Source organism: Loxodonta africana, chromosome 23 (assembly GCF_030014295.1).
Source record: "Loxodonta africana isolate mLoxAfr1 chromosome 23, mLoxAfr1.hap2, whole genome shotgun sequence".
Classification (NCBI taxonomy): domain Eukaryota; kingdom Metazoa; phylum Chordata; class Mammalia; order Proboscidea; family Elephantidae; genus Loxodonta; species Loxodonta africana.
Window position 1 is genome coordinate 60475106 of NC_087364.1, and position 13289 is coordinate 60488394.

The 13289-nt window shown below is 37.6% G+C and overlaps 1 protein-coding gene across 1 annotated transcript in view; it reads left to right on the top strand.

Moving 5' to 3' along the window:
- The window catches only part of PLS1 (plastin 1), a 52499-nt gene that overhangs the window by 15575 nt on the left and 23635 nt on the right, over nucleotides 1–13289 (top strand). The window contains exons 6-9 of the mRNA XM_023555457.2: nucleotides 1716–2105; nucleotides 3929–4024; nucleotides 6286–6481; nucleotides 11301–11379. Coding sequence (XP_023411225.1) covers nucleotides 1716–2105; nucleotides 3929–4024; nucleotides 6286–6481; nucleotides 11301–11379 — 761 coding nt within the window. The remainder of the gene's footprint in view (nucleotides 1–1715; nucleotides 2106–3928; nucleotides 4025–6285; nucleotides 6482–11300; nucleotides 11380–13289) is intronic.

Sequence of the window (13289 nt, forward strand, 5' to 3'; positions counted from 1 at the left end):
GGAGTTCTGGGCACTCAGGAAAGGTGTCAGTACTCAGACTTGGAGAGCAACCTCTCTGTGGGGCTCTCCTGTTACTTTTTGTCCTTAAGATGTTTTAGAATTGACTTTAGACAATAGTAACCTTCCTGTTTCCTACCTGGAGTCCTGGTGGCACAGCGGTTAAGCGTTCAGCTGCTAATCAAAAGGTCGGCAATTCAAATCCACCAGCCACTTCTTGGAAACCCTATGGGGCAATTCTACTCTGTCCTTTAGGTCGCTATGAGTCAGAATCGACTCGACGGCAATGGGGTTGGTTTCCTCCTTACCAGTAGGACAATAATGTTGCAGTTACCAAGTAGAAACTGCCATTTACTTGAAGAAGCACGTTGCAGCTTCCTTCCAACCATGTTTTTAAACCAGTTACTAGTTAGATATCCCTGTAAAGCCAGCATTTTTGTATAAAGCTAATTAGTGGCAAAAGCTGTTTCTCCAAATGTCACCAACACAGCCTGTTGGTAAGGCAGAGCTCAGTTTGTTGCTTATTGCAGTAAGGGAAAACATCACCTGGCAAAGCTTTGACTGCATATGGGAGGTGTGAAGGGAAGGTCAGAATTTCAGAATTGGAAGTTCGGTTTAAGGTGGGCCTTCCAGTGAGGGAGGAGGGAAAGGGGGACCTGGTGAGGACTGGGTAAGGGCCCTGATTGCTGTACTAAGGATTTGGACTTGACCCTCTCCTTTCCTTCCATTCACTCTTTACCATTTATTCAATAAATATTTATTGAGCATATACCATGTTCTAGACAGTGGGAAAATAGCAGGGAATAGATCAAAGCCCCCACCATCATAGAGCTTACACTCTAATTGGGAGAGCCGCAACAATAAACAAGTAAAATATATGTCAGACAGTGGTAAGGAGTAAAATAGAGGACAGCAAATGGCAGCAGGGGTTGTGGGCATGCTTGCTATTTTGGATAAGATGCTCAGAGAAGGCTTCACAGATAAGGCTCATTTGAGCAGAGTCTTAAAGGAATTATGGATATTTTGGGGAAGAATGTTCAAGGCAGGAGGAACAGTAAATTTAATGGCCCCAAGTACATAAAACAGAGTGAGTGAGGGAGAGATGGTGGGCGTGATAGGGAACCGTTGAAAGAAACTCCATGATCAGGTTTATACTTTACTGAGAATGCTGGCAGCAGAACACTGTAGAAGACGGAATGGAGAGAGTAAGGCTGAAGGGGGGTGGGTGTTAGGATGGAAGTTAGGAAATTATTGAAGAAAGGCTCTGACAATTTCCAGAGGTATTTAGAAGGTGAAAATAACAGAAATTTGGTGACTACATGTGGGAGGCAAGTATTCTGTACAGGTTTCTGGCTTAGGAAGAAAGAAGGCAAAAGAATGAAGGAAGAATCTGATGTTGACAGGGGATAAGAGACCAGGGAAGTGTGGAGAGAAGTGCTTCAGTTTTGGACACATTGAGTTCTAGGTATTTGTGGAACATCAGGTTGACATAACCAAGTGAGTAGATAGGTATAGAGCTTGGGTTTAGGGAGGTATGGACTGGAGCTATGGACTTGGAAGTCATTAGCATATACAGGTTGTAGTTAAAATGGTGGGGTTTTGCTTGTATAAAATTACTTATTTTAAAAAATCTAAAATTTTTGCAATCTACTGATTCTTGCTTACCTTCACAACTTGTAGATAAGACTTCACATGTATTTTTCTTTGTTGCAATTCAGGAAAATTTAAACCTTGCCCTGAATTCTGCCTCTGCCATTGGCTGCACGGTGGTCAACATTGGCGCACAGGACCTGAAAGAAGGAAAACCTCACTTGGTCTTGGGGCTTCTGTGGCAGATTATCAAAGTTGGTCTTTTTGCTGATATTGAGATTTCCAGAAATGAAGGTAGGATCACCAAGAATATTTACTTTTCATTGACGCATACTTGTTGTGGAAGAAACTTACATTTCAGCGTTTTCCCCTCAGCTCTGATTGCATTGCTCAATGAAGGTGAGGAGCTAGAGGAGCTAATGAAGCTTTCTCCTGAGGAATTACTGCTGCGATGGGTGAACTACCATCTGACCAATGCAGGATGGCGTACCATCAGTAACTTCAGCCAAGACATTAAGGTTTGTATCTTAATCTTCAAAATTGTGAAGTGAAATAAGAACGTGGAATGTAAAAAATTAAGGGGTTTCAGACTTAAATTTGAATTGAATTTTAAGTCACAAGGACACCTAAGATAGAAAATGAAATTTTACATTTCTCCCTTAGGGGTGGATTCCCCAATTATTGTCACATAATCTTTAAAAAAAAAAAAAAACATAAACTGATTTAGTGGTTTCTCATAAGAAATACAGGTGGCTGTGAGAGGAAGGGAGGTACTAGACCTGGGAGATCAACGTAGTCTTTCCCATTTTATATGCCACAGTTAGGCTGCATTGTAATGAGGATGCCAGTCTGTTTACTAGGATTGAAAATTACATCTCTTTGCTGGACTAGAAGGTCTTGTGGGCTTGACCTGTTCAACCAGCTTACTCCCCCTTCACCAGTAACTGGCTAACAGGAATGCAAATTATCTGAAGGAACATGGAAATCAGAATGAGTAGACAAAGGGAGTCTTGAAGAACATCTCTCAACCAAAGTAGCTTTGAATCACTTCTCACTGAGAGACTTAACAACGGAACTATGACATTGACACCTGCCTAACAACAACTCTCCCGTGGTCAGTGTCTCAATGGGCACTGCTCTTTTCTAGGCCAATTGGTGCTCCCTTTAAATTATATTCCATCTTTAAATTTGTTAACACCTTGAGTCAGGTGATGTTTTTGCCATAATGGCCTAGTTGACAATCTCTCTTTGAAGTGATACTGTATTTCTTTTGTTAAAAGTTTACTTTGGGGGCTCTCTTATTTTAAAATTCGGTTCATCAGACATTTTTTGAACCCCTCCTGAGGGACATAATGCTAGGCGTGGAAGATGCAAAGACCAGTAAGACATAGATACAACTCTTGAGAAGCTGAACAAATATGGAGGGAGACAGACATCTAGATAGATACTTAGTTATTTGTTACTGCTTAACAAACCACTCAAAACTCAGTGGTTTAAAATAACAACAATTTGTTGTTTCTCATGATTCTGTGGGTTGACATGATTTATTTGAGCGGTTCTGCTTCACATGGGTTTGGCTGTGATCACTAACTCAGTTGCATTCAGCTGGCAGTTGGGCTGGGCTAGAAGGTGCACAAAGACATCACCCACATGTCTGGTGCCTTGGTGCTCTTCCACAAGGCCTCTCTACATGGCTAGCTTGGGCTTCCTTACAGCATGATGGTCTCAGATCATTGGACGTCTTATGTAGAGGCTAATTTCAAGAGGGAGGAAGCAGAAGCTCTTAAGGCCTGGGCTTGGAAATCTTAGAAGGTCACTTTCATTGCCTTCTTTCTATTAGTCAAAGCAAATCAAAAGGCTAACCCAAATTTAAAGGGAGGGGAAATTGAGTCTGCATTTTGATAAGACGAACTGCATGTATGTACAAGGAGAAATTATGATAGCCATCTTCGGAGATGGCTACACTGGATGGTTTAATAGTGTGATCACTGCCTGTTAGCCATGGAGACGATGGGCTGCTGTGCAGTATGGAAGAGTTCATTCTAGAGACACCAGGGAAGGCTTCCAGGAGGTTATGCCTGACCTGAATCTTACCTGATGCCAGAGGCGAGGAAGGGTGTTCCAGTTGTAGGGGAAAGCGTTGCTAGAATCTCAGAGGTGTGAAACAGCACGATATGTTTGGGGATCTACAAGGAATTCTGTGTTATTAAAATAAAGCTATTATGTTATTAGTCCATTCTCTCTGAGACGGGGGCAGTTTCCTCAATCTGAGCAATTTTTTCCTAAATTCAACGATGATTTTGTTCATTTAAAAAATACTGTTTCATTTCTTTCCTTGAAGGATTCAAGAGCCTATTTTCACCTGCTTAATCAGATTGCTCCTAAAGGTTCCAGGGATGATGAACCCTCCATTGACATTGACATGTCAGGGTTTAACGTAAGTACAGTTTTTAGAATGCAGTTTTGTACAGGCAGCATTCTCTGGCAGAATCCTTGACCCTTCATTAAAGCTTGGCCTTTTGCTTGTCAAAAAGTTTTTCCATACCCCAGGCTCCAAGTCTCCATGTTGAGCCACTGGGCTGTCATGACTGAAGAAAGGGATTGAAGAATTCTGGCCTTGCATATGGGTGGAATCAACCCTACATCCATGTTTCTCTGGTCTAACACAACCAGAAGCCACCAGGGTGATGATGGTCACTGTACACCAGGAAAGGGAGCAACAAGCTGTCACTAGAGTACCAAGAAATTGATTACTTTATCAGTTCTACCAAATTAAGGTCCTGGGTGGTGCAAACAGTTTGTTCCTGGCTATTAACCAAGAGTTGGCAGCTGGAACCCATCCAGTGCCACCCTGGAAGAAATACCTGGCAATCTGCTTCCATAAAGATTACAGCCAAGAAAACCCTATAGAACTCAGTTTTGCTGTAGCACGTGGGGTTGCCATCAGTTGGAACTGACTCGATGGCACCAGGTTTGGTTTTTTTTGGTTTCTACTAAATTACTTTTGGAAATAACACAAAATAAAAGCAGTTCCTAACATTTATGATGTAGGAAGGACTGATACAGATCTTGACCCACCAAAGACATTTCTTAAGAAGCCTGTTCTCTTAGCATAAGTTGTAAATACCAAGACTGGTTCTATCTAAACATTGAAAATTTGGTCAGGTTATAGTTTGTATGAAAATCTGTTAGGTACTTAAAGTACAGTATCTGTGATGCTTGGTTTTAAAGGCAACTTGAGTGAATCAGTATTAATTAATTATACTTCGCATTATTACAATGAAATGTCTCAGAAAATTAGTATTGCAAAATTTGCAAATTATTTCCAATCAAAAATTAGAATTTAAAAAAACTTATTATGGGAAATTTCAAGCATTTATAAGTGTGAACGGACTTAGTAGACTGACTCCCATATATTATCTCCCAGGTTCAACAATTATCACCTCGTGATCAATTTTGTCCCATATCACCTACCTCTATTTCCGCCCCCCCTTTTTTTCTGTATTATTTTGAAGCAAATCCTAGACATCATATAATATAATCTATAAATATTCAGTATAAATTATGTATTTCTAAAATATGAAAACTTCTAAAATATAACCACAATACCTTATCATAGCTTCAAAAATTAATAATAATCTATAATATCTAGTTGGCACTGACATTTCCAACTGTTTAAAAAAAAGTCAAATTTTCTTTTTATATTTGAATTACGATCTAAATAAGGTCTACATATTGTGATTTGTTGATGTCTACCTTGGGAATTTTTCATTGTTTAGTAGCATTGAACCTATCGCTTTCTTTGATTTCATTGGTTTTTTTTTTGCAACACTGGTGCTCTGAATTAAATAAATCATAACTCTTGGTCATTATATACTTTCAGCATGAGTCCATGTGTGCCCCTTTTTTAATTTACTTTTTGTTTGTGGTATTGTTTTGCTGAAATTTTAAAAAGCCCATATGGACCCTTAATTCAATAAGAAAGCTAAGACCTTGACATTAATTTACATTTAGCTGTACAGCTCTTCCCTATCCCATCTTTCTTCCTTACCCCATTGTAGTAATCAGCATCTTGAATCTTGTGTTCATTGTTCTTTTACATTCTTTTTTATATAGTTTTCTTTCATCCAAGTGTGCTCCTTGAATTTTTTAAAAACTTAACAGCAAGCTTATCATGCCATGCTTAAACTCCTAGTACTCATTTTTGAACACATTATTATATCGCTAAGATTCACCCATGTTTTCGCATGTCAGTGTGTGAATATATCACAGTTTATTCGTCTTGTCTCTTGTGGATAAGATGTTGTTTTGTTTCTAGGATTTTGCAATTGTGAAAAGCGCTGTTCCTTCTGATTTAGTATTTTACTGAAAATATCACTTAGGGTAGGATGGGTGAGACAACTAAGCCTCTTAGCCACACAGGGCACTCTAACAGGTGACCTTGAACAAATGACTTATAGTCTTGACCAGTAGGAACTTACCGAGACAGTATTTGACAGTTTTGTTGAGTATTTCTGGAATGAAGGTGAAAAATGACTCAGTGATCCCAGCAAGACGACTCCTTATTCATTTACAAAAGAAATGGGGAGATTGATTTGAAATTCCAGCACATTTCTGACCTAATTTTGAGCTATTATCTGACATATTTCCAGAAAAGTAGTTTGATTTTGACTATTTTTGTCTTATTTCATTGTTTAGGAGAGAAATGACCTGAAGCGTGCTGAATTCATGCTTCAACAAGCAGATAAACTGGGCTGCAGACAGTTTGTTACTCCTGCGGATGTGGTTTCGGGCAATCCTAAACTTAACTTAGCTTTTGTAGCTAATCTGTTTAACACATACCCAAGCCTCCGCAAGCCTGATAATAATGACATCGATATAAATTTATTGGAAGGTAAGTTCTTTCTGCCTTAACTTGGCTCACTGTATTTATCCTCTTGTGGCACTGTCCTTCTTCACTGTCAGAGGTAGGGGACTGTGGTGGAAGATGGACCTTAGTGTGTGTAGACGTGTGCGTCCATTAAAAGGCTCAAATTACGGAAAGTGGATGTTGGTTTTGGTTAAAAGAGAATGCTGGGGTAAATCTCACTTATCTGTCATTTCCCTATAAGAGCTTAGTGAAAACTATGATGCGTTCGAAGTGTTCCCTTAAGTGACCACATAACAGTAACTCCACCATTGATTTGGACAATGGATTGTCTATTGGGGAAAAAAAATTTTTTTGTTTGGAGCTTTTTTCTTCTTTAAAAGCTACAGTTTGACTCTAGTATTGTTCTCTTTTTGATACTTTCAGTGTACATGAAAAAAACTACAGTATTCATTACTTGTGTGGGGGCTGTCATTACCTGTCTCATAATTTATAACACTTTCCTGTTTTGCTTTGTGAAATGCAGATTTGACCCCTCCTAATGTAGGTACTGTATTTAGTACTTTTCTATACTCTATAAATACATTCATTCTGGAATGTTGTTTTTTATTAGTACCATTTATTCTTTCCATCTGAGTTGTTATTTATTTTTTGCATCGTTCATGCTGTGTTATTTCTGTCTTAATATGCCTATAGAATGAATGACTAAAAGCAAGAAACATAAATGAAGCTTAATTAGAATGGCAGAGCAAGGTTTTGATTGTGTAAACTCACCAGCTAATTTGCCTTCTATAATGATGGGATAGTGTCAGTTCTAAACACATTAGAAACCAAATCATGACAATTGGATTTCATGATTTGATATCAAGCTTGTATCCCTCTCCTGTGAATAAACAGATTTATCTTTTTTTTAATCTTTGAAAGGATCCATTTAGGTTCTACAACAGAGATTATTTTGTATTAATTAGCTGTGTGACATTTGCTGCATATCATTGATGCTAACAATTTATGAATCGTCATAATGACAGAAATATTCTCAATATCTACCTCTCTTTCTCCTTATCTCTGTTTCCAAGCCTCTCTTCCTTCCTTCTCCCATTCTCATACCCTCACCCGCATCCATACGAACACCCACATTGAAAAACCTGTTGCTGTCAAGTGGATTCCGACTCATAGCGACCCCATAGGACAGAGTAAAACTGCCCCATAGGGTTTCTGAGGAGCGCCTGGTGGATTCAAACTGCAACCGGAGTTCTTAACCACAGCACCACCAGGGTTTCCACGTCAGAATAAAGGAAAAAACAGTGGCAGTAGTGGTGGCAGTTGTTAGGGGCAGGGGTCAGTCCTAAGGTTTTCTTTCTAGTTTTCCTGGTTTGGAGAAGGTAGTCCTAAGGAAGGATTCTTCTCGGTGAGGAGAATTTGAAGTTGCAGTATTCGTTCTCTCACATCATACCCCGTACGCCTCTTTCTTCCTCAGTGAGCTAGAATAAGAAGTCACGTTTATGATCTTTTTCTTTTTGACTGCCACAACCAGGATTCTATTTTCTTTGTCACCTCATAATTAACATTTTTTTTTTGACTAATGAAAAAAGCTTCAGAATTAAAGAACATGTTCTTTGAGGAATATGACTTAACTCACTCTTCCTGAGGTCTAGTAAAATAAAATAAAAATTCTATTGTCTACATAGATAGGTAATGGAGAGGGAAAAGAGACAAAATGGAGATTTCTCGCAAAGAGAAATTTAGGAAGAGGGATTAAATCTTAAAACAAAACAAAACAAAAAGGAAGACTGCTAAGTTTTAACTAGTCTGGAAAATTTCAAAATCCCTTTGTGTCTTACAGTAGAAGGCATTGTTTAGAGTGGCATATTAAAAATGATCTGCTTTTTATAGTCACCGAACTCTTGCTAGATCTTTTCCAACTTGCTCGCTCTCCTATTTTTCACGTTTGAATTCTTTTGCTAGTGTTCAGCATGCTTTTGGAATTTTTCAGCGTGAACAGGATTGCTAAATATTTCCCTTAGTATTTACTATATTTGTATAAGAAGATACAGTGGGAAATATTCATCAATCATCTTTATTTAGAACATATGTATGCCCTGATACATCTCCCAAAAATATATTTGACTTTGGCTGTCACTGGAATTTTTCCTCTCTAATTTGGTTTTTATAGATCCTTATGAAATTTGAAGCTTGACCCTTATCACATCCCAAATTCATATGTTAGTATGTCCTCATTGGCAAAGAATTATAACCGTACGTAACTAAAGAAAATTAAAAGTCCAGTTAAGTATTTAACCTTTATATCAAATTGCACAAACCGCGTGGGCTACTTATAGAAAGACCATCTCAGAATTCATTTATAGTGATAGAAAGTGTATAGGCTACAGAATTAGACAGACTTGGTTCAAATCATGGTTCCGCTATTTAGTATTTGAATGACCTCTGTGAGCCTTGATTTTCTCCTATCTAAAACAGGACTAATAATGTTTACCTTGAAGAGTTTCAGAACAAGTTAAATGTGACCATGAATGAAAAAGGTTACCATACAGTATGTGCTCAGTAATGGTCTGGGCAGGAGGAGGAAAGCGCCTAATACATCACTTAGCACATATAGTGAGTGTTCAATACGTGTTTATTCCCTTCTCTTTCCTCTTAGTAACCTACTTTTTAATATATTCATTATTTGCTCTGAAACTTTTATCAATTGCAGATGCTAGTTTGACCCTGTAAATTAAAGGAATGTTTTATAGTTCTATCTTGTATATCAGCAATTAAGATTTTACTTCTAAGATTGCTTGAGTTGTCTACCAGCCAGACAACATTTTCCAATCTGGAATACATATGTTATTGCAGTACTTTACCATGTCTCTGGCACCAATGCATAGTGCTTCTGGCTTTGAGCATTTATTTACCAAGGCAACTCGAAATATTAGATAAATAAATGCTTACTTATGAAATCTGTTTTACTTTCCAGGTATCAGAAATTAAAATATTAATTATATAATTGGATGAGAAAAATAGGAAGAAATATGAACCTTTGAAGCTTATAACAGTTTCAGAACTCAATCAAAATATAAACTGTGTTTTTTTTTTAAGTATTATTCACTACATCATCAGGTTCAACGGAATTAAAAAATTTAGATATTTTAATTAAAAATTAAACCACTGTGACATTATAAGCGTTTGTAATTTAAAAATATAATTTGGATACTCCTGGCTGGAAATAATGTAAAAATTCTTTAATTACTAGGAAAAAAAATTGTATATAGAATAATATGACAGATAGGAATAACTAGAGAAACAACTAAAAGGTAAATCCAAAGGCTTGTCCGTCAAACTGTTGATCACAGTATGTTTATATCACTCTGGGGACAGTTCACATCCTTAATTTGCCCCATTTAGTAATTCCTACAAGCAAGGCAAGCACAGATTCTAGGACCATTTAGTTTAACTTGATTATTTCTTAAAAAGGTTCTCATGCAGGTCGTTTATTATAAAGTGGTAGCGTCAGATATAACAGACTGATCAGTTTTACCTTTTATGCAGACCAGAGGGGGAAAAAATTAAGCAAGAAATTATCTGACTACATAATAGAGCAAAAAATTAAAGCAGATTTTCGGAAAGCAGTTAGGTAATGATATTGAGAACCTCCTGAAAATACAGTGGGTAGTTTATTTTCTCAACAGTGGGCACCAATTATAGAATCCTTCTGTTCTTGCAAGGGTTTGGTTCCTGTTCTGGGTGAGCTGGTGTGTACTGCCGGTGGCACTTGACTGAAGGGATGGCTCTGTAGGAATGGACCCCTGGAGCTCAGATGGTTATAGATTTATTGCCACCTTGTCCTGGGTCCTCACATGCACCAAAGTCTAGAGAGGGAGCTGAACTTGTCTGTGGCTTAGAAGTGATGAGAGGTGTCAGTGCTTCAGTTTTTCACAAGTCTGGTGATCAGATGTAGGCTAGGCCATTCCATTATCCCCTAACCTTGCTGAAGAGGAAACTAATAGGTAGTCACTTAGGACTGTTAGCAGTCCAGGGGCTGGCAGGAAGGCAGATGGAGCATGTAGGGCCCATATCTCCACCTGCTTTGTGGCACACTTAACCCCTGTTTTCCTTTCAGGTGGTGTAAGCACTGCTATGAAGGGGATGCTCGGGGAGGTTAGGTTATCACAGTTTATATAATAGTGCCTGTTTTTTCCTTAAGGTGATCTCTGTGGTCCAGGGACTTACTATGATGAAATATGTCTTTCTCTCAGCATTTTTTGTGGTAATTGTGTGTATATTGAAAAATGAACATTTTCAACAGTGACAATCTAAAATAACTCAGGAAGCCTGTAAAATAGTTACATCTCTCATTATTTTTATATTACCTGTAATTCCCCCTCCCCTTCATTGCTCTCTGGTATAATGAAAATGTAGGTTTGCGTGCCCAGAAACTTTCCTGTGTAAAACAGCGCTGTATTGACGAAGGTACAGCGCTTCTATTTCTATTTAATATGTTAATATTACCCTGACTGCTAAAGGATTTTTGTTAATGTTAAGCTGATCCTTTTCACATCTAACTGTAAATACAGATACAACCACATACGTTTACTTGTTACTTTTCTGGACAGAGAAACCCATGGCTCAGTGGTTCATACAGATCAAGTAAGGGAATATAGATGGAGAGATTTAGAGCAAATGGAGGCTTCCCAGAGAGTCCCTTTCCCCCCGCTAAAGAAATAGTAGTGCTACAGGAACCATGGCAGAGTAGGTATGGCCAGTTTGTACCTGCCAGAATTGTTTAAAATAAAACTCCTGATTCCTTTTGTCCTGAATCATCAGTGCTAACTTGTGTCTACTGTAGGGGAGAGCAAGGAAGAGAGGACATTCCGGAACTGGATGAATTCCTTGGGAGTCAACCCATATATTAATCATTTGTACAGGTAAATATTTTACTGTTTCACCTTTATAATCAGGATCCAACTTTTCAAGTTTCAAACTTTTTGTAAATTCACAAGAACTTTAGCCAACATGTAGAGTTTTAGCATACTGGGGGATTGGCAATACAATGGATTTTAAACGAAATGTATCTGAAGAGAGAAGAATATGATAATATCGGTTGTAATTTTTGATGGTGATATAAATAAATAATTCAATAAAGGGAAAATAATGAAGTGTTTTGATTTTAACAGATTAGAATAACAGTACTATTTGATAAAATCACTTGATCGTATCACCATTTTTCATTATAATACACGTTCTTTCCATTTGTTTTTTTGCCAAAAATCCTGTTATTCCATAATTTGTTGTGTATCTTTTTTCTAAATTGTAAAAGGAACTTGTTTTCCCTGAGTAATTGTTTATCTCATTCTTTCTTGTTTAAAAATGACAACACATTATTAACATTGGTAGTGCTAAGAAAAACATAATACGGAATCATTCACTGTGCCATCGGGTGGGGCTGACAATGTGTGCTCTTCCAACGTGCGGATGGGAGAAAACCTTCCTTCTGTCTTCACATGGAAGCTACCGATTTGCCTTGAAAAAATGTAACAGAACTCAACTTTAAAAAATAATTTCATATTTTTAGGGAAGAAATTCTAAATAAATCTATTAATAATTTATACATCAAGGGAACTTTTGGGTAAGAATTAAGTGAGTTATTATTCAAAATGTGGACTGAAAACAAATGTCATAAAAGACTGAGTTCAGTGGCTGAGAATTTATGATGCAATAGTTTCTGCTCCTTGTTGTATATTCAAAATAGTCTTTAAAATCTAAAACCAGCATTGCCTTATTACAGTAACTGGCTTTGATATGATGCACCCATACTTGAAAAACTCTGAAAGAATGTGTAAATTCAGCTAATGAGAAAAGACGTCATTTAGATGGGAACTCCCATTACAGTAGCCAGGCAATAAAGGACTCAAATATTCGAGGTGAAATCTTTATGGACTAAAGAATTCCGTAATATATAATTGAAAGAATGTCTATAATATATAATTGAGAGAAAAGAACAACAGGTGTAGTATGATCCCATTTTTGTTTTAAAGTGGAGTTAAAAATTGTACATATTTTATATGAATTAAGAAAAAAAAAACCCTGGAGGGATGCTGTCTTAGTTTGCTAGGGCCACCGTAACAAAATATATACAAATGGGTGGCTTTAAAGAATAGAAATTTGTTTTCTCACAGTTCTGGAGGCTAAAAGTCCAAATCAGGGTCTCAGCCCTGCCAGTTCCTTCTGTGGACCTCTCTCCTAGTTTCTGTGTCTGCCAACAGTCCTTGGTGTTCCTTTGCTAGATCTTCACAGAGCCTCTTCCCCTTGTATGTGTGTCTCTGTTCTGCTCTTTTAATGAGATACCTCTCAGAAGTGATTAGGTTTAGGACCCAGCCTACTCTGGTATGACCTTATTAACACAACAAAAGAAAACTCCTATTCCCAAACAGGGTAATAGTCACAGGTACAGGAGTGAGAACTGCAGCATAACCTCTTGGGGGACACAATTCAGTCCATAACAGATGCATACCAAATATCTGTATGCAACCGTGGCAGTGGAATGGAGAGTAATGAGAGGACTTAGTTTTAATGTTAGTAACTTAAATATGGTTTGAATGTTTTACAGTGAGCATGTATTTCTTTTACAATTAAAAAGTAAATTTAAAAAGAGGCGATTAAGATTTCTTGAGGTTCATGGTAACTACTTTGTAAGTATCAAGACAGCTGGAGCTCTCTATGCTTGAGAGTGGAGAAGAGAATTGACTGTATTTTTTAGTTAAAATTACTTGATTCTAGCTTTATATAGATCCTGAAATTCTAGCACAGGGCTTCTAGGTATATGTATTATTTTGGG